At 45.6% G+C, this 23,275-nt stretch overlaps 1 protein-coding gene across 1 annotated transcript; it reads left to right on the top strand.

Moving 5' to 3' along the window:
* The first annotated feature begins 80 nt into the window (after nucleotides 1-80).
* Nucleotides 81-22,800, top strand: Sdha (succinate dehydrogenase complex flavoprotein subunit A). The gene is made up of 15 exons (XM_027943863.2): nucleotides 81-190; nucleotides 5,463-5,549; nucleotides 6,608-6,769; nucleotides 9,117-9,260; nucleotides 9,476-9,640; nucleotides 10,739-10,887; nucleotides 12,480-12,604; nucleotides 14,269-14,437; nucleotides 14,790-14,985; nucleotides 15,705-15,876; nucleotides 17,177-17,295; nucleotides 19,132-19,243; nucleotides 19,437-19,567; nucleotides 20,947-21,060; nucleotides 22,130-22,800. Exons 1-15 carry the CDS (start codon nucleotides 128-130, stop codon nucleotides 22,214-22,216), a joined length of 1,995 nt encoding a protein of 664 aa, XP_027799664.2. The 5' UTR covers nucleotides 81-127; the 3' UTR covers nucleotides 22,217-22,800.
* The last annotated feature ends 475 nt before the right edge of the window (nucleotides 22,801-23,275 follow it).

Below are 23,275 nucleotides of genomic sequence, written 5' to 3'. Positions count from 1 at the left end.
CGAGATGTCCCCACGCGGGACCCCGGGAGGGGCGGGATGCGCAGGCGCGGGATCTTCCCTGCCGCACTCTGGGCGCGGCGGGTGCGCAGGCGCGGTTTGCCGCGGGGCCTGGCGGGACCGCGTAAACATGGCGGGGGTCGGGGCAGCGTCGCGACTTCTCGGTGCGAGGCGCCTGGTCCTGACCCAGGCGGTGAGTCGGCATCGCGGGAGGGCGGGACCCGGGCGGGTCGGGGCCCGGTCGGCAGAGTGCAGCGCATGCCGAGTCGCCGCTCCCTTGCCCGGGTTGGCAGGGCTCCTCCTGTGGCGGCAGCCCGCAGCGTCCCGGTGAAGGTCACGACCCTAGCCGGGATAAGGCCTGGAGCCGCGTCCTCCAAGGTCACCTCGCCGGCGCTGTGTGGAGGTCGCTACGGGGCCGGCGGTCGTGAGACCTGGGCTCTCTAGGCTCCACGGGCCGCTGCTGGCCCTCCTGTGCGTGTCCACCGGGAGACCTTGGCAGTTGGGAACCTTTATTTTAGATTTGGTGCGGTGGCCGTTGAGCACCGTTTTTTTTGTTGTTGTTGTTGTTTGTTTTTGTTTTTTGTTTTGTTTTGTTCTTTTTAGTTTAAATGACGGTGTAACGTATTTTGGCATATCATACATACATGTGGTACAACTTCCAATTATTGTGGCTGTAGGTGATGTGGAGTTAACCTAGTGGTGTGTTCCTACATGATCAGTTACGTCCACTTCATCCCATCGCCTTTCTTATTCCACCCTCCTCCCTTTCCTTCTTTCTCGCTGTGTAATGCAGTGAACTCCACCCCCCACCCCGCCCCTATTATGTGTAAGCATCTGCAAATCAGAACGTTCAGCCTTTAGTGTGTTGGGACTGACTTATTTTATTTAGCATGATAGTCTCTAGTTTCATCCATTTATCGGCAAATGCCATAATTTCGTTCTTTATGGCTGAGTAATGTTTCATTGCTGAGCACTTTTTAAAAAAAAATCAGAGGAAATGAGCACACTGACGGGGGCGGGGGGGGGGGCATGGGACCAAGCATGTGTGTACCGGGTTGGGATGGGGATCAGGGTACCCTCCCTGTCCCTGCTGTCCGGGTTGTCTGAGTGAACGCTAACATGGCGTGTTCATCCTCAGCCTTCCAGGGCTTGCTTTAAGTAAACTAACTTTGGATGGTTTCATTATTTGATTCTTTTAAATGAACTAACCCACCTACCTACTTAATAGTTTAATTACAAAGAAGAAGTGCCAGTAGAAGTCAAGGCATTCAACAGTAGTGTCGTGCATTGTGCCTGTAATTATGACTGCAATTTTCTCCTTTTTGAAATAGAGATATTAAAGATTATGTTCAATTAAGTATGAGAAGGATTAGTTGACAGCCACTCCTTTAAAAACCAGAAGGCATTATAAACGTTTTAATAGGTGCTGTGGTTGGTGCCTACAGAGCAGACCATCCCATTCCCATCTTGGCCCTTAAGACGCTGCAGGAAGTAGAGTCCTGGTCAGTGGTGCTTTTTCAGAAAATGACAGGTTGATATTCTGTGATTGTAGCAGAGTGGTTTGTCCTTACTCAAGAAGGTTCCCAGTGGTCCTTCTGCTGTGGAAGACCCCAAATGTTGTTGTCTTTTATCCAGACTAGAATAGAGGAATTCTAGCTTTGAACTTCTATCTGAAAGTGGGGACAAGGTTTTGAGCATTGAAATAAATTTAGTTGATAACCCTTTATTTTCCTAGTGGCTGATTGGAAGTGGTCTTTTTCAAACCTCAGTTGAATTAACTGTTTGCATTTTTATCTGCATTTTCCATCTAGAATCTTCACTACTGCCCTGTGATTTGGGTTTTTAAGAAGTCGTTTTATCTTTATGAGGATAGCTTTTCCTTGAGAAATTCTGCCCCCAAGCAGTATATTTATTGGCATGTAAGATTAGTTTTCTTTTCCCTGAAGAATTGGAGTTTACAAAGAAATAGTCAAACTAGCAGGGAAAAAAAGTTATGATAGTCATCTGAGAAATGGCTTTGGAAAGTAGATGTTTGGGGTTACTCTTTATTGAGAACTGCCTTCAAGTTATCAGTTTGCCAGACTTAGCTCACCTTTGATTTCTTTTCCTGGCCCCAGTGCATTGACATGATTTGAAGCCGTTTGATCCAGAGGAAGAGTAAAACCAAAGACTTTACATAGTTGTTAACCATTCCCTTCTGATGAAGTTTTTTAAATCCTTCAAGATGAATATACAAAATGTTGTTTTAGGATAAATCAATTCCTTTTCTTAGATGAATTGTTCCAAATATGTTTTGGTGATGTATTTGAAATTACATTAGTTATGCTATTACAGTAATAACAGGTTTTTTTCTTTTGATTATCATAGCAGTGGCATTTAGTTCTGTATTCTGCATAATTTTTTTTAAGAGAGAGAGAATTTTTTTAATATTTATTTTTCAGTTTTCGGCGGACACAACATCTTTGTTTTATTTTATGTGGTGCTGAGGATCGAACCCAGCGCCCCGTGCATGCCAGGCGAGTGCATTACCGCTTGAGCCTTGTCCCCACCCCCTGCATAATTTTTTTTACCGGTTCATTTGAAAATCTTTGACTTGGGTTTACATATAATCAGGATTTTAATCTTAGAGTCAGAGGTGTTTCCCAATATTCTCTGGATAGTGGGGAAGTATAGGATCCGAGCTGGAGTCCCCCAAGTTTTCAGTTTCTCCCTGGAGCTAAGGAGGGTTCTGTGAAGTAGCCCTTTAAACTAGCCAGGGTTGTAGCTCACCACCCATGCTTTGTATCCATTTGAGATGTATTTTAAGCATCTGTATTTGAAAAACAAATATTAAAATTTTTAATGAAAATAATTGCACATAGTTGTTAAAAAAATTAGTGAATACAGAAAGCCTTGTATGGGGAAAAGAAAACCTTGCTTTTGCCAGCAGTGGGGATAATTTTGAGGTGTTTCATTGCCCCCTGCAGGTTTTCCATTGTAGACATTGGCTTTCTGCCTTGTAGAGGATTTAGTTCACCTAAATCACCCTACTTCCCCATATCAACCATTTTTAGGTTCTTATTGACTTTTCTTTTTTTTTTTTTTTTTAATATTTTTTAGTTGTAGGTGGACACGATATCATTATTTTTACTTATTTATTTTTATGTGGTGCTGAAGATTGAACGCAGGGCCTCAAATGTGCAAGGCAAGCACTCTACCACTAAGCTACAACCTCAGCCTTTATTGACTTTTTTGTAGTTGCATAGATTGTGTTTTGTTTCTTGGTCATGATTTTGTAGGCATGCTTTATCAGGTGAGGCCCCCCTTTGCTTATTGAGGGTAATGTTCTCACGTTTTCCTCCTTTTTTCTTTATTACCTAATTCAGTCATCTAAACTTCTAAGCTATTGAACAAAGTCTTATGTGCCTTTCAATTGTACTGCAGGTAGATTTCCTCATTCATTTTCATGTTTCCCTGTTAGAAAATGTTTCTTCTTCTCAAAATAATAATAATAATAATCACAAAAATTTTGTTTTGTGTGTTTCTTTTCATTTTTACTTTTTGCCATACTAGGGGTTGAACTCAAGACCTCATGAATATTAGGCAAGTGTTCTATCACAGAGCTAGATCCACTACCATTTTTAGTTTTTATTTTGAGTCTCTCTGCCTTGCCCAGGCAGGCCTTGAACTTAGACCTCTTGCCTCAGCCTCCTAAGTAGCTGGTATTATAGGTCTGTACCCCAGGCCTGGGCAAAATAAGCTTTATCTAAAGACAGAAATTTGGTTAAATTGAAATTAGTCTCCAAATTAAAAAATACACCCTACTGCCTGGTTGGGAAGATAGCTCAGTGGAAGAGGAGCACAAACCTGAGTTTGACTTCAACACTGCAAAAAATAAAAATATCCCCTGCAAAGTCCAACTTCAGAATAAAGATTGGTGTCATTTTTCACAGGGAGAGAGTGATAATTGTCAATTCGGTTATGTACTCTAGTAACTGCCACTTTTTTGGGAGTGGGTAGCGGGTGTACCAGAACATCTTAATGTACGTGAACATCTTAAAGAAATGTATAGCGACCTCACCATTTCCATTTTGAGTTGGTACTATAAAATGTACTGCTGTCACATAGTAACATGTTACTATGTTCTCTATGTTAATGTATGCCATAGAGAAACTGTACTTAGGCGGAAGAATTTTGGTTTTTCCTTAAATTCATTTTCTGAAAAAAATGGAAAACCTAAATTGGCTTGTCAGTATGTTTTTGAAATAGACTTGTGATTGTAGAGTCGAACACTTTAAAAATTTAAAAATTCTTTAAAATCCAAGAAACTACCTTGCAATTGGGACTGTTAAATAAATCCAAGTGTTTATGCCAACTGTCATTCAAGCTTAGCAGTAGAGGAAGCTTGGCATAGGAGTCCAGCTCTGCCTTTGCTTGAGAAGGACAGACCAGCTGCCCTCCAGCCCAGCTGAGTGCCTTTACCTTGCAAATTCCATTCCTGTGATCCCCTCTTGTTTGTCTTATAGAATCTGCCCCCACCCCCCACAGAATAATGGTCTTTTCCAAGTAACAAAGAACAGGAAGACATCTCTCTTTTCTCCTCCTCTAATTGCTGGGTATACTTCCTAAAACTATTCTTTAGGATTTTCTAACTCTCTTTTATTTTGGTCTTCTAAAGTGCAGCCTCAGAATGGAGAACATATGCCCCAGCAGCTGACCCAGTCTTACCACATGGAAAGTGTCTCTCTTACACTGGGCCACAGTGTCACCGATACAGATATTTTTGAGTAAATTTGTATAGAATGGGACATTTAAGCTGAGACAAGACAAGTTGTGGAGGTTAACCAGTTAACAGCTGGGACAGCCCTGCAGATGGGTAGCACCAGAGGCCTGGTGGACAAGAGAAGGTGTGGCTAAAGGCTAGCTTAGTGGAGTCCTCCTGTGTGGGGTGGAGGGATGCCATCACTCATTCCTCTGAACCAAACTGCTTTTACTAAGTGTTATACAGCAGCCTGTTCCAGAAAAAGAATCTCCCTGTCCACTGTCCAGTGCCTTTTCCAAGACTACAAGGCTTTGAGTGCAAAGATAGAGCAGTAAAAATGCTTCTTTACTTGCAAAACTACTGTGCAGTGAGGCGGCATTCTCCCATTTTCGACCTAAGTAATGTCAATTAGGACACCACAGAGAAGGTGAACCTTTTTCATTTTATTTCTGATCCATTGAGTTTCCTACTGGGAACAGAAAAAGCAACTTAATCCAGAAGGCTTTCACTGGAATATCACCTTAGGTGGAGAGGAAGCCTTGGAGGGGCTGAGTCCTTGCCCACTGATCTGTCTGACCTTGGAGTTTAAGTCAAGGGCCCCAGGTGAGCTTTCTAGAACAAGAACAGGGGTACATAGAAAGGTTCATGATTTAGAAGGAAATTTTAGTTTCAGTTCCCTTAGTGTCTGTGGTCCTTAAGACACTAACAGTCTGTACCTTTGCAGTGGCAGGCAACGCTCCCAACAAGGGCCCGTGGTGTTCACTTCACTGTCGATGGAAGGAAGAGGGCGTCTGCTAAAGTTTCAGAATCGGTGAGTCTGTGGCTTTCTGCTGCATTAAACAGCTTTGTTGGTCTAGAGGGATCATAGCCTAGACCAGTTCATTTCAGTGCATTCACATATTGCACATATTTAAAGAAATTCTCTTGGATATTCAATCCATGCTCAAATTATTTTTAGTACAATAATAGTTATACAAATATTTACAGATATTGACAGTTTTGCTTGTAAAGTTCTTAATGTATCTATAGATTAGATACAAATGAATAGCATTTGCAGTGGTGGAAGATGGATTCTCTACTCACAGTAGGGCTGTGTAGCCACATGAGTGTAGGGTCTTTTTTTAAAATATTTTTTTGATATTTATTTTTTAGGTGTGGATGGACACAACACAGTGCCTTTTATTTTTATGTGGTGCTGAGAATCTAACCCGGGTCCTGCCCGTGCTAGTCCCAGCCCCAAGTATGGGGTCTTTTGAGTTTAGTGTTCCTGTTCTGCTCTCTGTTGAGAATGCTGAAGTTTGCTTACGGCTTCTTACCTCAAGCTCATGGTGGTCGCTGCATATCCTTGGCACCTTCTCATAGGAGCCTGACTTGGGTCCACGCCAGGTCAAGTGCAGTGTGCATACCTAGAATAAAACAGCACTGCAGAGTTCTAAGTGGGGACGTGAGCATGACAAGAGTGGACAAGTAAGAATGATATATGCAGAGCTGGAACCCACTGTTGTTGCTTTCCTCTGCCTCTGTACTCCCCAGTTGACACGTTGGGGTCTTAGTGGTTTTAAGCCTCCTTAGAAATGGATTTTTTTTTGAAATTGTATCTCTAAGTGTGTAATATTTCAGCTAATGTTGGGTTTCCTGGTCCATGGGACAGAACCTCTGCTATTCATTAAGTATGGTTGTTGATCCCCCTTCCATGAGGCTGCCCCACTGGGCATGTGTGCTTGGCCCTAGGATAAGGTTGGGGACCTCATTGCTCTTTCCTTTTGATTACTCCCTTCATTTTCTTTAGGCTAATTAATCTGCTATCACCATATTCTGAATATTTGGCATGGTTGAATGTGTGATTGACAGCTGAATTTTCTTTTCTAGATTTCTACTCAGTACCCAGTGGTGGATCATGAATTTGATGCAGTGGTGGTAGGTGCTGGCGGGGCAGGCTTGCGAGCCGCATTTGGCCTTTCTGAGGCAGGGTTTAATACCGCATGCCTCACGAAGCTCTTTCCTACCCGGTCACACACTGTCGCAGCACAGGTAAGAGAAAGTTTTATCTCTCAGTGCTCTTGGTGCAACAGTGAGGCTCTCTTTACCTCAGCAACCTCCTGCCTTCTCCGCAGAGGAAAGCAACAACAGTGAGTTCGAGCTCCTCCTTGTTTGCCAGCTCCCACTGGCTCACTCACTACTGGGCCTCTTCCCTGGGACCTGTGTGGCTTCTCACATGCAGGTCTTTACTGACTGTCGCGCCCAGTCCTGCTTTTGCCCCTGTGGTTCAGTTGCCTTTGCATCCCTCACATGTTTGAAATGTGTTAGTCAATTTGTGTACTATGAAGAAGGTATGAGGAAATGCCTGAGGTAATCAAATTAAAAGGAGAAGAGGTTTATTTTGGTTCATGGTTTTAGAGGTTTCAGTCCATGGTCACTTGATCTGGTTGCTTTGGGCCTGTGATGGCAGAGTGTCATGGCCAGAGTGTGTTGCTGAGGAGGCTGCTCATGAGTTTCACCAGGAACTGAAAAAAGAAGAGCGACATTCCAGTGTCCCCTTCAAGGACATGCCCCCCCCTCCCCCCCGAGACCTCACTTCCTCCCACTAGACCTATCTCTTCAAGATAGCGCCATGGGCTGGGACCAAGCCTTCAACACATGGGTCTTTGGGGGATATTCCAGGTGCAGACCATAGCACCTGATCAGGGTGTGTGGCGGTGCTTGTAGACGTGGCGTGGGCACGCAGGTTAGAGGGACAGTGGCCTTCGAAGTTCTCAGTGTAGGGAAGAAGGTAAAAGTAAGGTAAGAAAACAGTGCTTTTATGATTTTGTTCTCTGATTCTAGGATCACTGTAGATAACATCCAGATTGTTCACAGTTCACCAAAGTCAGTGTTTGGAACACGCTTCTGTTAAGAGACAGTGGGTGGTTGTTTCCAGGAGCCAGGAAAGGCCTCTCCGATCACAAGATAGGCAGTGTTCAGGTCACATGGTGTTAAAGTCCCATGGCAGTAGTAGCGTAGTCAGCAAAGGGTAGCTCAGCTTGAGTACTGGTGCTCAGGAGGCCTGCCCCGGGGGCTGGGATCATATGGAGGCCAGGGACTCTAGTCGGAACTGGGAGCTCAGGGTCAGCCTCTGGTGATAGCAGGTTGTGGCTAGCATTGGGATTGCATACACTGTTAGGTTTTTCTGTTATTTCAGGCCAGCTTTCTGTGTTCTGCTATGACTGTGGAGTTTTGTTTTTTGTCAGGATCTCCTTGGGTTTGTAGTTGGAGGGTTAAAGAAAGAAGGAAAGTCACTGGATAACTTGTCCTCTTGCTGCAAAGTTCTCAGCTCTGTGCTGGTGACATCAGAACTGGAAGGAACCTCATAAGTGAGGAAACTGAGGCACAGCAGTAAAGGCAGGAAGGGATTCTGCTTGACTGAAAAGTTGTGATAGAACAACAATTGGAGAAAGGTTAGAAATGTGTATTAGTTTGTGTTCTGTTGCTGTAACGAAAATCCATGGCTGGGTACCATATAAAGAAGTTGGATATTTTAGCTCAGTGTTGGAGGCTGAAATCCTGAGATCAGGCAGTCTCATGCATTTGCCTCTGGGAAGGGCTCCTTTGGTTACAGCATTTCCTAGTGGATAGCTTTGTGGTGAGAGCATGTGAGAAGGAGAGGTCACATACAGAGACAGGGAGCCAGAGCAGGAAGCAACCAGTGTTGCTCTGTTATAGCAGTCCCCTGCAAGACTGACCAGTTCCCATAAAACAGACTCAGTTCCTCCAAGGGCATGCCGAGAGGGCCTGAGCGCCTCCCAAAGGGCCCACCATCTCTTAACATCCTCACACTGAGGACCACACCTCCAACACAGCCTTGTGGACACACAGAGATCACATCAGTGTTCCTTTACATGTGGGGGGAAAAAAAGATTATCTAAAGAGGAGAAATTGAAATTTGAGTTGGGGAAGAAGAGGGTGAGGGTTAACATTTATCTCTGTATTGTTGTATCTGGTGACTCTGCGGGATGAGACAAGGTGATGTCCATGCATAGCCATAGGAAGTGGGGTGCAGGGCTGGGTGGCTCTGAGTTTAGAGTTGTATTCGTAGTGTTTTCAGCATACAGCTAGAGTGCCATTGTCATGAAATCACTGGTGGGTTTCTGGAGTGCTTTGTGTCAGCTCATTAAGAGGCAGGCAAGTTTATGTGCATCTTTTCCCAGCAGCCCTTGCATGTTGCTGCTTCTCCTTTGCAGAGAGGGATTAAATTGCTTATCTAGTCAGCTGAAGCTGTGACTTGGGACCATCCTGCCTCGCTCCCCCTCAGCCCTTGTAGAGACTAACCGCACAAGGAAGAGAGGCCTGAAGATGCCCTTGGGCTCCATCAATAGTGTGTAAGGAATGCATGTGTTTCCAGGGGGGAATCAATGCTGCGCTGGGGAACATGGAGGAGGACAATTGGAGGTGGCATTTCTACGACACTGTGAAGGGCTCTGACTGGCTGGGGGACCAGGATGCCATCCATTACATGACGGAGCAGGCCCCTGCCTCCGTGGTCGAGGTAAGGGAGTGTGGTCAGCCAGGGGAGGGGGAGGAGACACGCTGGCAGGGGCTTTTTGCTGCAGCCCTGGAGCTGAGTCACCAAGGTGGCTTCTGTAGCCTTGGTGTTTTCACAGAGTACCTCAGTGTGGGGTTTGCAGTCATGTTAAGGTTGTAGTCCAAATTCCTAGAATAGCTTCCTCCTTTAAGGTTCCTGTTTGTGTTTGCGTTTTATAGCTAGAGAATTACGGCATGCCATTTAGCAGAACAGAAGATGGAAGGATTTATCAGCGTGCATTTGGTGGACAGAGCCTCAAGTTTGGGAAAGGTGGGCAGGCCCATCGGTGCTGCTGCGTAGCTGATCGGACCGGCCACTCACTCCTGCACACCTTGTATGGAAGGGTGAGGCCGCCTGGGTGTACAAGAGATGGGATACAGGAGAGTGGGAATGACTCAGGGATGGCGGAGCCAGCTCATGGGTTAAGAACAATAGGATAACTCTTTAAGAGCTGTGTAGTAATTGTTGACCTGAAAGTACTGGACAGGTGCTGCAAAAGCTGTCATTTTGACAATTGTATTTCCTACATGTATTTTGGAAAATTGAATGTCCAATTCAATGTGAAAGTTGAACTTATGGCCATCACAATCCAAGTATAAAAATAGACCTGTCATTTTAAGACTGTTTTACTGCCTTCAAGTTCCTGAATTGATTGTTTTGTTTTAATACTTAACTATAAAACTGCTTGAAGACTTATGAGACAGTAGTCATTGGATGGTCAGGGCCTGCTGTGACACAGCTAAATCATCAGTATTCTGAACTGTTTTCAGATAGGTGGGTCAAGGTGATAAGTTTCCAAGTCTTCTCTGAGGCTGACTATGATGACAGATGCGTAACAGGACTTATCTGTACTACAGTTCTCTCTTGGGAGTTGGCTCAGGCTCCTGAGAGCCTCTTGGACTTGCTTTGAGGACTGTCAGGTCCAGCCCTTGCAACGCTGCCCAGTGGGGACCTCTCTGTGGGTGGAATTGGGCATGTCTACACTGTGCGGCTGGGCAACGCCAGCCCACATACCACTGCAAGTGGGGCTGTGTGACCGGGAACTCAAGGTTTTGTTGTGGACCTTGTGGTACGTGGGTCTTACTCTGGCACCACGCGGCCCCCAGAGAGCCTGGAATGCCACCTGAGGTCATGCCAAAACAAGAGGTGTTACAGAAACGTGAGCATGTACTCCATGGTGCAGGTCACCAGGGGTTTGCTTTCTCCTGTTAATGTGTGATGCTTTCTTATGTTCTTACAGTGCCATAGGCTTTGATAACGAGAACTGCAGCCTGTTATCTATTTCAAACCCCAGTGTCATCTTAGCATTATGGAGTCCATTCATTAGCAGAGCCAAATCAAGCCCTCTAACCTTTCACATGCTTAACCATTCGCATTTTAAACACATTGGCTTAACACTTAACTCAAATGCAGTTTAGAATGTGGGGTCCTGTGTCCCACAGTCTTTGCGCTACGACACCAGCTACTTTGTGGAGTACTTTGCCCTGGACCTCCTGATGGAGAGCGGAGAGTGCCGCGGAGTCATCGCACTATGCATAGAGGATGGATCCATACATCGCATACGTGCGAAGAACACTGTCATTGCCACTGGGTAGGAACCTCATTTTTGTATTTGCATTTCATCTCTCTAGAAAAGTTGAGTTTCATAGTTTCTTTAATAAAATGTGGGCATTCTAGAGTAGTGCTTTGGATACAGGCTTTAGTGTACCATTATGTGGCAATGGCCATTCCCAGGCTTGGTCCGTGCCTGGTAGAGGTAGCAGGAGATCTGTGCTGCCCTTGGTCATAGCAGAGGCTGTCCTCAGGGTGCAGTGGAACCTTAATGATCACTGTCCCTCCTGCTCTAAGGTGAAGGAACTGAGGACTTGTGAGAGTCATGTGACATTTCCTGGTGTAACCTTTCTGCTTTAATGGTGACTATACTGATTGGTTCATAGAATAGAAAATTGCTATTTGTGCACATGATGAAAATAATTAAATTTTAGTTTCTGTACCATCTTGTTTACCATTTTAAAAATTAAGAAGTTCCTCCACAGCAAAGGAAACAATCAGCAAAATGAAAAGACAGTCTGTGGATTAGGAGAGAATATCCACAAACCATTTTGTCTGGTAAAGGGATGATATCCAAAGTGTATAATCAATGCATCAACTAAATAGCTACCCAAAAAACATCCAGTAAACAATGGGCAGGACCCAAATGGACATTTACCAAAGAAGACAAAGTGACCAACAGGTTTGTAAAAGGGTGGTCAGCATCATTAATCATCAGGGTCCACAAGGCAATATTGTCTTATACCTGCTAGAGTGGCTGAGGTTAGAAAGACATGAGGTGACAAGGATGTAGAGAAAAGGGACCTTGGCAGACTGCTGGCAGGAGTAGAAATTGGTATTGTGGAGTTCCCGAGAAAACCAAGGCAGGAACCTGCTGTGTGATCCTGTAGCCCCACTGTGCTGAGGAAGGAAGCCAACATATGACTGAGGTCCCTTCACACACATGGTTCACATAGCCCAGGACAGAGGGAGCCCAGACGTCCTTTGCTGATAAAGGAGATGCTGTGTAAATAGGCCATGGAGCATTATTTAGCCAAAAGAAAGAAGCAAATCCTGTCATTGGTGACAGTGTGGTTGAACCTGGAGCATGTTGTGCTAATTAAAACAGCCCAGTGCATGATTTCATTTACACATGGAATCCAGAAATGTCAGGCTCTAGGTGGTGATTGCCAGGGTTGGGGGAGTCTGAGGGCAATGCTCTCTGAGACTGAGCACACAGCCTGTGGGCCTGAAGCTGGCCAGGAGAGTTGATCTCCATGTCCATGTCCCCAAGAGAGGATCTTTAGGTGAGGTGACACGTGTGTTGATTATCTCCCTGGTGGCAATCCCTTCAGTGAGTGCACTTATCAGAACATCCTATTTTGAATCATATATCAGTGAAGCCAGGAGACAAAAATATAATAAGAAAAATCCTTAATGTTTACTATTTTTTTTATCATGAGTATCTCTTCTCTGTGCCCTTATCCTGCATCCCAAGGTGGCACCAGTCAGTGGCAGGGCCTCTCCTCAGTGTGGTATGTGCACTTCTTGAAGATAGTGCCCTTGAGGCTGCTGTGTCTGTTGTGTGGTCCCAGGGGACTGGAGGTCCTGCCTGGGCTGCTGTGTACAGTCATCATGCTCTGTCATTTCCAGGGGGTATGGGCGGACCTACTTCAGCTGCACGTCTGCCCACACGAGCACTGGGGATGGTACGGCCATGATCACCAGGGCTGGTCTTCCCTGCCAGGACTTGGAGTTTGTGCAGTTCCACCCCACAGGTAGGATGGGTGCCTGGCCTGGGTGGGCTTCTGTCCTGTAAGCATGTGGTGCATCCTTGGTGCTCTCCAGGCTTCACTTACTAACACACTCGATTGTGATTCTTGGGTTCCCAGGGCAGTTCAGGTCTCCATCTTCTATATATATATATATATATTTTATATTTGTTTTTAGTTTTAGGTGGACACAATATCTTTATTTTATTTTTATGTGGTGCTGAGGATCGAACCCAGTGACTCATACATGCTAGGCGAGCACTCTACCATTCAGCTACAACCTCAGCCCCTCGGGTCTCCATCTTTGTACTCCCAGCAGAGTCCAAGCCCTGCCTCGGTGGTGTTTGCCCCAGTAGCAAACAGGGATTGCTCAATTTCTCCCACCCAGGGGCAGGTTTCTCATGTACTGCTGTGTCCAGAACTTGAGTCAGTATTTCCTGAGTGGAAGTTTGAGAGCCAGGGAAAGTATGTGACCAGAGAAGTGGCTGGGGTGGATCGTGGGAAAACATGGGCCCCTATGGCAATAGGGTATGAAGTTAGGACTCAGCTTTGACAGGTGGCACTCTGTTGCTGGGATTAGGGTGTGGACAAGGAGGAAACTAGTTGTGGGGGAGGTTAGTTTTTCCTGGGCCAGCAGATGGCTGGAGATGCTAATAACATGGGTCGGAGACTTGAGTTCAGGGGAAAACCCAGAGTCAAGGCTGAGAGGAGCCTGTTGCTTGAGGCAATGTACCCACCACTCCTGGGCTGCTCCCCTGGCCTCTGCAGGGGTGAAGAGCCAGGGCTATTTCCCTTTCCTGTCAGTACATCCCTTCTGAAGCCTGGCAGGGATGAAAACTAAGAAATGTAGATGTTGGTTTTTGTTACTTTGGTTGTCCAGTGAAATGCCACCAAGCTTCAGGGTCCCACTCATGTGCTATACCTGGGGCTCCATTTCTTTTCCTTCACAACTCTGAGAAATAAACCACCCAAAAAATGGCACCAGGAAAAACAAAAGCAAAAAGAAATGCAAGAATTTGCATTCTTATTTTTAAAGCATGTAGCCCTTTTGGTGTGCTCAAGAAAATTTTAACTTCAAATTACATTCGTTTGTTCATTTGGTCTCCTGTTAAAGTTCAAGGCTTGGCATTCCTCATTTTCATTACACTGAGGGACAGGGCCAGAGGCCAGGTTAGGAACAAACAGTCTGCACCATGCTGCCCAGGTTTGGACTTGGGTTCTGCCCTTGCCAGCCATGTGGCCTGGGCCAGGTAGTCAGCTCTCACTTGCTGTCTCTGAGGATGGGGTGAAGAGAGTAAATATGTGTACAACAGCTGCCACCGTCCACAGCCATGAGAGTTACTGTCATTGTTGCCATTTGAATTCTTTAGATAGGAATTTTCCATGTTGGTTGTTCTTAAGGTAGTCACCACATTGTCATGGTGTAAAATTATTTTCAAAAGTTGAAACAGTCAAGGTGGTGATCATGCAAGGGTTTTAATCACTGGCAGCCCATCCTTCCTAGACTTGCACTTTTCAGCTCTGGCTCTGCTTCCTACTCCCCTTCAGCATTTCCTTTTTTTCTCTTTGCACTTTCCTTTGCCAACAAAGTGTCTTGAAAAAATTGGCATTTGAGATGTGTGTTTGATGGTTGTGAGCTTACAGGTGTTTAACGACTTGCATTTTTGCAGGCATATATGGCGCTGGCTGTCTCATTACTGAAGGATGCCGGGGAGAGGGAGGCATCCTCATTAACAGTCAGGGCGAGAGGTTCATGGAGAGGTACGCCCCTGTTGCGAAGGACCTGGCATCCAGGGACGTGGTGTCTCGGTCCATGACTCTGGAGATCCGTGAAGGAAGGTCTGTATGATTCACTTAGCAAAGCCCTAAGCAACTTAGTAAGATCCTATCTCAAAAAGCAAAAGGGGCTGGCTGGGGTTGTGGCTCAATGGTAGAGCACTCGCCTAGCACGTGTGAGGCCCTGGGTTCGATCCTTAGTACCACATAAACATAAATAAAATAAAGGTATCATGTTCAGCTGCACCTAAAAAAAATAAATATTTAAGAACAACAACAACAACAACAAAAGTAAAAAGAGCTGAGGATGTAATGCAGTAGTAAAGTGTCCCTGGGTTCAACCCAGTCCCTCCCCCAAAATGTGTTGAGACTCACATGCTATTCATCCCTCATGTTGAGATACTCTATGTTGCAGAGGCTGTGGCCCCGAGAAGGACCACGTCTACCTGCAGTTGCACCATCTGCCCCCTGAGCAGCTGGCCATGCGCTTGCCTGGCATTTCAGAGACAGCCATGATCTTCGCCGGTGTGGATGTCACCAAGGAGCCAATTCCTGTACTCCCTACTGTGCATTACAACATGGGTGGGATTCCCACCAACTACAAGGGGCAGGTAACAACAGGGCCCATCCCACTACTGTCTCCTTAGATCTTAGAGGGAATATCAGACCTCTTTTTTTTTTTAATGTTTGGTGGTTTGTACTTAAAATCACCTTTGCTGCAGGGTAGGGGAGTTCTGTTCTAGGCTTGCATTCACTTAGTAATAATAGCTCCTTGCCAGTGGAGCTGATAGATAAAATGCCAGATATAGTTTTTCTATTTGTAACTGCTTTCCTGTGCAGTATTATGTTGTCTTTACAATGACTGTGAGTCAGTGGTTTTATGATTGCATCAGAGTGGTGCACGGTGCATAGGAGCTCGCCACTCGCTTGGTTCCTGGTTGGAGCAGGGGCAGGGAGTGGAAGGGTCTGAAGGTTCCTTCTGCTGTGGTTCCACCTGCCAGGGAACATAGTTGGAGCTGAGACTTCATGGTGGTCCAGTCAGGTGGGAAGTGGGGCTCAAGGAGTGGCTCCTGGAAGGGAAGGCACAGGTGCCAATGTAGGGTTCTTTGACCCCCATCACAGAGAGTGTTTGGAGGCAAATGGGATTTGGGGATGCAGTCAGAGGATTCCCTAGGAGACAGATACCATCCTTACTTCCCTTTCTTTTTTTTTTTTTTTTTTTTCTTTTCTTACTTCCCTTTCTTGATCTCAAGCACAGACAGCTGCTCAGGTAGAGGGGGGACTTAGGGTTTAAGACATCTTATTGTCTCACCCACAATCTTTCTTACAGGTACTGAAGCATGTGAATGGCCAGGATCAGATTGTGCCCGGCCTGTATGCCTGTGGGGAGGCTGCCTGCGCCTCAGTGCACGGCGCCAACCGGCTTGGGGCAAACTCCCTCTTGGACCTGGTGGTCTTTGGCCGGGCCTGTGCCCTGAGCATCGCACAGTCTTGTAGGCCTGGTATGTGTTCTCTTCAGCCAGAAGTCGTAATTTATTGCTGGAAAGGAATTCTAGTTTGAGGAAGCAGGAGGCCAGACAATGTGGTAGTGATGTCAAAATGTCAAGACTGGTGGGTGGGTTGGGAACCTCAGTAGTTAACATAAGGGTTTCTTGGTTCCTTTTTTTTTTTTTGGCAGTCATGTTCTGCTTAGAAAAGTCACTGCTAGAAAATTGTTATCTTGAGGAGAACTTTATTGCACATTATTTGCCTAGTATAAATTGTTTACTTGCAATGAAATTTTGAATAGTAGGGATCAATGAATATATAACTTCTGAGTACTTATGGAAAAATGGTCCCACCCTGAAAACTAAACAGAACTGACCCCTATTAACAAAGGCACAATGCGAGCAAACTTTGGGTTGTGGCCCCTCCCTTTTGAGAGTAGGTTTCAGTTGTTGGCTCTTCTTACGCAAGCTTAATGTGCTGGAGAAAAAAAGGTGCCACGTGCTGGGGTGCAAGTATGTTCCAGACACCAAGAACAGGAGGTCACTGCGCCTCCAACCTCATGGAGGCTGTCTTGCCTCTTTGCTCAGGACGTCCCATAGGACCCTGGCCCTTTGCCCTGTTACCTTGTCCTGATGCTGACTGTGGAACATTAGTTCTGTGGTTCTTAGACAGTAGGGTTGAAGCAACACGCTGGAAACAGCACAGTCTCCACCTACTGATAAAACAGCTGGAGAGGGGCACATGGCCAGAGGGCAGGGAGCATCTTCACAAGCTCCCTGAATCAGGCACAGAGGCCACCTGCAAATGACGCTTTGTGCTTGTGCAGCTTCTCTGTCCTCAGAGGGAGTGTCCTCCCTCTGTGGCACTGCCCTTTGAGCTGAGGATCATCACCACTTGTCATCAAGCAGGGAATGAGATTCCCTTCTTTGAAAGGGAGAAAAAGTTTGAATATATTGTGCTTTTAGCCAGGCACAGTGGCGCATGACTGTAATCCCAGTGAGTAGAGAGACTGAGGCAAGTTTAAACCAGCCTCAGCAACATAGCAAGGCCTTAAGCAACTTAGCGAGACCCTGTCTCAAAATAAATAAAAAAGGGCTGGGATGTAGCTCAGTAGTAAAGTGCCCCTGAGTTCAGTCCCAGTACTAAAAAATGAAATAAAGTAAATAAAATGGGCTCAAGGTCAGTAGGTGGTTTCTTGGGTCAGGATGGGCCAGGACAGTTGGTTCATTTACTGCTGTGGTTTCCAAAGTCTTTGAATGCCTTTGAGACAAATTTGAGTGTCTTTAAATTCCAGTGTTTTGATATTGTTTTTAGGAGATAAAGTTCCTCCAATCAAACCAAATGCTGGGGAAGAATCTGTCTCAAATCTAGACAGGTTGAGATTTGCTGACGGGAGCATAAGAACCTCGGAGCTGCGCCTTAGCATGCAGAAGGTAGGACAGATTCCTGCGCCCTGCATAGTGTGAGGACATATAGCGGCAGGACATACAGCCCTTGCCATATCAGGGAAGTGTGTTCAGGTGGATAGGAGCCTCACTTAGACAAGAGTGCGCTCTTTTACACAGGCCATACCTCAGCACTCCAGGTCAGACACAGTGGCGCTGTGGACTTGGCCTTCTCTGGTACTCTGTGCTTTAGCTTGGCCTCCATCTGTAGACCTGCCCTGGCTGTCAGGTGTGTCACAGCCAAAGGAGGGAGTACAGCAAGCCCTGTTGGAGGCCAACACAGCCCCAGTGCTTGTATCTCTTTGCCCAGAAATTAATCAGGTCAACTCACCTAGTTTCCAGCTGCTCTAGAGATGTTGTCAAACTGAGCCTATTGAATCTAGCCAAAACCAGGAAGTGGGAGAAGGGCATCGGGTGGAGGCTGACCTCTGCAGGTTCACCTGGGTGGACACTGTTCCCAGGGAGGTGGGACAGGATGGTGGGTAGCGCAGGCCACAGGGCCTAGAGAGTACCTAGTGAAAGTTTCAGTTTGAGAACCTCAATTTTAATTTTAATATGAATGGCTACATGTAGTTAATGGCTTTGTAATGGATTATAGGCTTAGATGGATAAAAATACTATAGAAAACAGGAAGCAAATTCTTCTATTATAGGGATTCTTGCTCCATGAATGAGAGCTCTTTCTACTGGAAATACTTGCAATAATTGATGCATGTAAGTTTTCTGAAGAGAGGCCCTTTCCTTGGGTCCTGTCTGAAAGGGGTCCAGTGACAGACACAGACAACACCAAGAGAATGTTACTTACCATTCTTCTTAGGACTGTTTTCTGTCTTAAGGAGAGACAGGTTGGCAGGAGGAAGGCCAGGTGGCCAGGTTATGCTCTGCAGGGCCTGGCAGTTGCAGTGTTAGGGTGTAAGCCAGCGCAACCCGCGTTGGGTGTGGAAACTGCATGCCCGTGAGGCAGGTGCTTTGACAAGGAGACACTAGAGGTACCCACCAAGGAAGGCTTAGCCGGGCTACTGCTCTGTGCCAGGCACCATCAGATGCCAGACTTAGCCCTGAGCAAACAGACCAAGGTAGAATATGTATTTCCAAGGTGAAGTAATTTTCTTGCCAACTGTAGCTGTCACAGAAAAGACTGAAAGAATTGAGGTATATATTGGAAAGGAATTAACAAAATAATAATCATTTACAGATAAGATTATCTAAAAATTCCAAGAGAATAAACTTGAAAACAAATAAGAATGATATAAAAATACAGTAACTGGGCAAAAGATTCACTTAAAAACTTGGTTTAAATTCCAGGATTTTGGAGTGGTGGGGGGTCTTATGAGAAACCATTAAGTGATGGTGTGCATTACAACTTTATGATTATGTATTAATCTAAAGAAAATTACTAACTGGGCAAAAGATTCACTTAAAAACTTGGTTTAAAGGATGGAGAGGTAGGAGGGTTGCAAGACTGAGGTCAGCCCAGGCAGTTTATCAGGACCTTGTATCAAATTAAAATAAAATGGCATAGCCACACACATCAGTAATCCCAGCAACTTGGGAGGCTGAGGCAGGAGGATCAAGTTGGAGGCCAGCCTGGGAAACTTAGCCAGACCCTATCTCAAAAAATAACAGGGACTGGGATGTAGCTCAGTGGTACAGCACCGCTGACTTCAATTTCCCAGTACCAACAGTAATGATGATGATAAAGTAAAAAGGGCTGAGGGTATAGCTCAGTGGTAGAGCACCCTAGGGTTCCATCTCCAGTACCATAAAACAAAAAGTTTACAACCAGAGCCACCACGCCTGGCTTACAAAGGGTATCTTGTTACAGTCCATGCAGAGTCATGCTGCAGTGTTCCGTGTGGGAAGCGTGTTGCAGGAAGGCTGTGAGAAGATCAGCCAGCTTTACGGAGACCTGAAGCACTTGAAGACATTTGACAGGGGTAAGCCCTGGGTGCACAGCTAGGATCTTGCCTTTTGTGGAGCCTGGTGGTGTCTGTCCTGTTTATTGCTGACTCTGCCTTTCCTGTGACTGAGGGTCAGACCAGTAACTCTGCCATGAGCCCACAGTGACAGCCCAGAGCATCTACATGGTGGGGTCCTGTCTACTTCTAATGGATCCTTGTATGTCTCCAGGAGTGGTCTGGAACACGGATCTGGTGGAGACACTAGAGCTGCAGAACCTGATGCTGTGCGCTCTGCAGACCATCTATGGGGCAGAGGCACGGAAGGAGTCACGTGGTGCTCATGCCAGGGAAGATTACAAGGTGTGATTTTGGGATGCACTTCAAGCCTGGTGTCCTGTCCCCTGTTGTCATTCTGGCCCCCACCAGTCACATGCCCTCTGCATTTCACTCCATTTTCCCAAAAGTCAATCCAGGAAGATGAGTTTTTCCCTGGTAATTATTGTCACCTTTGTTCTCACTGCCTTCAGAAACACAGGATCTTTCTTGCTTTGAATCAGCATCTATTGCTGTCTGTGGCAGTGTGTTGGAGCAGAATGAGCCTGTTTCTTACTTGGGTGGCGGCCACAGGGGCAGCCAGGTCCATGGATGTAGTGCCTGAGGCTTGGGAAAGGAATCACAGATCTGGTTCTGGTACCGTGTTTTGACAGTGGATTGATGTCTGTGTGGAGCATGCATGTTGGATGCTCTGATGATGGCAACATCAGGGGCTTAGGTGCAGGTGCAGGATAAAAGACACTAGCCCCAGGGTCCCAAGAGTAAGATGCAGGCTTTCATTCAGGAGAGTGCAGGTGACATGGATGAACAAAAAAAAATTGGCTAAGCAAAAGTTGCCATGTACTGTGATGCTTCACTGATTTATCCTGCACTGATCAGGTGGATGCAGGAAGAGATGGGCCAGTATGACCCCTGTGTGCCCTAAGGGATGGAAGCTTCTCCAGAGCATGCTTTAGGACTGAGGTGAACAAGCCTTCAGGTGCGAGGCTCAACCTTCCCACTGGGAAAGCTCATCCCTGGGAACATCTGCAGAGCCCAGGGACTGCTGCGGCCACTGGCCCAGGTTCATCTTTTGCCCACCATGTGTCCTCAGTAGCATCAGCCAACTCTATTAGAACACAGGGATTTTTTCACTAGCATTCCGCTACTCTTTGAGAGCTTTTGAAATTTTTAACACAATTGTTAAAATATTTTAAAAAGGTTGAAAGAACTGGGTGTGGTGGCATGCCTGTAATCCCAGTGGCTTGGGAGGCTTAAACAGGAGGATCGTGAGTTCAAAGCCAGCCTTAGCAATGGCGAGGCGCTAAGCAACTCAGCAAAACCCTGTCTCTAAATAAAGAGATCTGGGGATGTGGCTCAGTGGTTGAGTGCCCCTGAGCTCAATCCCTGGTACCACACACCAAAAAAAAGGTGGAAAGAAAAGTTGGAGTTTCCCAGGGTATAGCGCAAAAAGCGAAAGTATTTGATAAACTTTAAGGTGCATAAATGAGATTTAATTCTCAACATTCACCTATGAAGTCATAGAAGATGTAGAAATGGACACTGGACTCATGTTGACCCTTGGCAGGCCCCAAATTGTCAGTGGTGCCCCCACCTGACTGGTCTCTTCACATCATTGTAATGTTCTCCGGGTTTTCTGACGAAGTGCTCTGTGAGTGGTGAGTAATATATACTTCTGGCATCAGGTGCGGATTGATGAATATGATTACTCCAAGCCCATTGAGGGGCAGCAGAAGAAGCCATTCAGGGAGCATTGGAGGAAGCACACTCTTTCATACGTGGACATCAAGACTGGAAAGGTATGTGGGCTACATCTGCTCAGGGATGTCCTTGGTGGTAACTAGCTGAGAGAGGCCACTGTTGGCATATCTGAGGCACCACTGTAAGGACACTGAATCAGGCTTCTCCCTGTGCTGGCTCAGGGAGACTTGATACAAGGTCAGCTCCCTTGTGTGGGCCAGGGCAAGGGCCCTGGGCAGGGAAGAGATGGTGACTCTGCAGAGATGGGGACCCAGCCACTACCAGAAACTCCTCTGGAGCTCAGGGGTCAGGAGAGACTCCTCCCATTCTGTTCCCATGGCCCAGCCTACCTGCCAGCAGCTGCAGAGGAGCCTGGGAGATGTGGTAGCATCCTTTGCATCCCCCATCCCCCTACAGCATGCAGAGAGGCAGCAGGTCAGGAGACCCCGGCTGAGGTCTTGTTCTACTGATGCATACCTGCCCTTTCGACATTTCCCTGGGTTTTAGGGTTTAGAAATAGGCCAGTGCATTGACACATGCCAACAATCCCAGCCACTCAGGAGACTGAGGAATGAGGAAGGAGGATTTGAATTCTAGGCCAGCCTTAGCAACTCAGTGAGGCCCTGACTCAAAAATAAAACTAGGGATGTGACTAAATGGTAAAGGCTCTGGGTTTGATCCCTAGTACAAACAAACAAAAAAAGATTTGGAAATAATTAAGTAATTTTTATCTTTAAGCTTTTCATTGCTTCTAAGAGTTTTATAATCATTTATCTGGGCCTCCAGAAATTAAGGTGAAGTCTGTTGTTACTTATATAGAAACCTAATGTGTCTTTAATTCAGAAGTTGGCCGTCTTTCAGCATAAGCCTATTTTTAATAATGTTGGCTTTTTTTTCATTATAAAATACTCATTTTAGAAAGTCTAGAAATTATAAAAAGAATGAAACATTTACATCCATCAGAGATAATCCATTATTTTGAAATACTTTCCAAGTGTTATGTAAGGGTGTATATACTTTTCCTTGGGTACATATTTATGTATATAAAGGCTCATTTTCAAGTAGAAAAAACAGAGGGGATGGCTATCTGTGGATCTTGCTCTACCTGCCCTGATCTTTCTCTTCAAGGTCACTCTGGAGTACAGACCTGTCATTGACAAGACTTTGAATGAGGCTGACTGCGCCACTGTTCCCCCTGCCATTCGCTCCTACTGACTGAACCTAGGGTCGCAGAGGTGGCTTCTGTCGCCATGTGTCACAGCTTGCGCAGCTGCTCCTGTTGAACCTGTCTCGGTAGATGGTAGATTCTGTGCTCGTGAACAAGCAATACGCTTCGCAGATGTCATCAGTCCCCTGGCTAGCAGCTTGTAAGGACTCAGCATGGGGGACAGCTTTGCCTGTCTTTATCCCTTGCTTTATCATCCTGGGCACAATCAAAACAAAATGAGCAACCCTTCTTATATTTCCAAACCCATTTAAAACCTGTACTGTTTGGCTGTAGGCATATGTAATTTAGCAAATGTAATTATCTTATTATTCTGTCACATCAAAATCCAGAAATTCTGTTGTGTATTCTTAAGTAAAGAAGAATTTTCATTCCTGACAGCAAAGGAAGAAAACTTCTCCTTGTTCTTGTCCAGTGGTTCAGGAGGTGAACTTGTGAAGAATTGGAGCGACTAAACCCTGAATGAATGAGACTGATGGAGTAAATGGGTTTCCTTTTAAATCTGTTCTCTTTAAAGGTACAACTCATTTTAAATATGAATCCATTCTTTATAAAATTCTTCCCTAAAAAGTAATCTGATTTCGTTTCTAAAGTGTCCTTTTGATAAGAAGCATTTCATAAGGCAAGCAAGGCAGCACTGGGTTCACCTTGTCTTTGAAGTCGTGTCCTGTAGGGCAGTAGATGTGGGGACCCACATGTCCTCTGCCCTCATGGAGTCACATTAAAGATGCACAGTATGTCTTCTTCCCATGTCCAGTGCCCAGTAACTACGTGTTGAATTCCTTATTTATTCTTTGTGCCAGACACTAAGCTAGACTTTGGAGAATGTTAGGGTGTAATAGAAAATAAAAACTGAATAATAGGGTGGACAATTCAGTAGAAAAGTTTGGATGTAGAATGGAGTTAGTGTCTCTTTAGGTTCTTGACCATAAAACATAAAAGCAGAAAGTTAGTGGAAATCTAGCCACTGAAAATGACCTAGGAGTTGGTTACATAATGGAGCCGTCTCCTCACCTCCAGAAAAAGGGCCATTGTATTGTGCTCAGTAT

This window comes from Marmota flaviventris, chromosome 5, assembly GCF_047511675.1.
Source record: "Marmota flaviventris isolate mMarFla1 chromosome 5, mMarFla1.hap1, whole genome shotgun sequence".
In the NCBI taxonomy this organism is placed as follows: Eukaryota; Metazoa; Chordata; class Mammalia; order Rodentia; family Sciuridae; genus Marmota; species Marmota flaviventris.
The sequence above is the reverse complement of the archived record's forward strand: the minus strand, read 5'-3'. Positions and strand labels throughout refer to the sequence as shown.

What these genes read in the sequence shown, in the direction of transcription:
- Sdha (XM_027943863.2), top strand. Translation starts at nt 128, where the DNA reads ATGGCGGGGGTCGGGGCAGCGTCGCGACTTCTCGGTGCGAGGCGCCTG. An exon ending in GCCTGGTCCTGACCCAGGCG is followed by an intron (nt 191 to 5,462) that starts GTGAGTCGGCAT and finishes GTACCTTTGCAG; the next exon opens with TGGCAGGCAACGCTCCCAAC. An exon ending in TGCACACCTTGTATGGAAGG is followed by an intron (nt 9,641 to 10,738) that starts GTGAGGCCGCCT and finishes TGTGTCCCACAG; the next exon opens with TCTTTGCGCTACGACACCAG.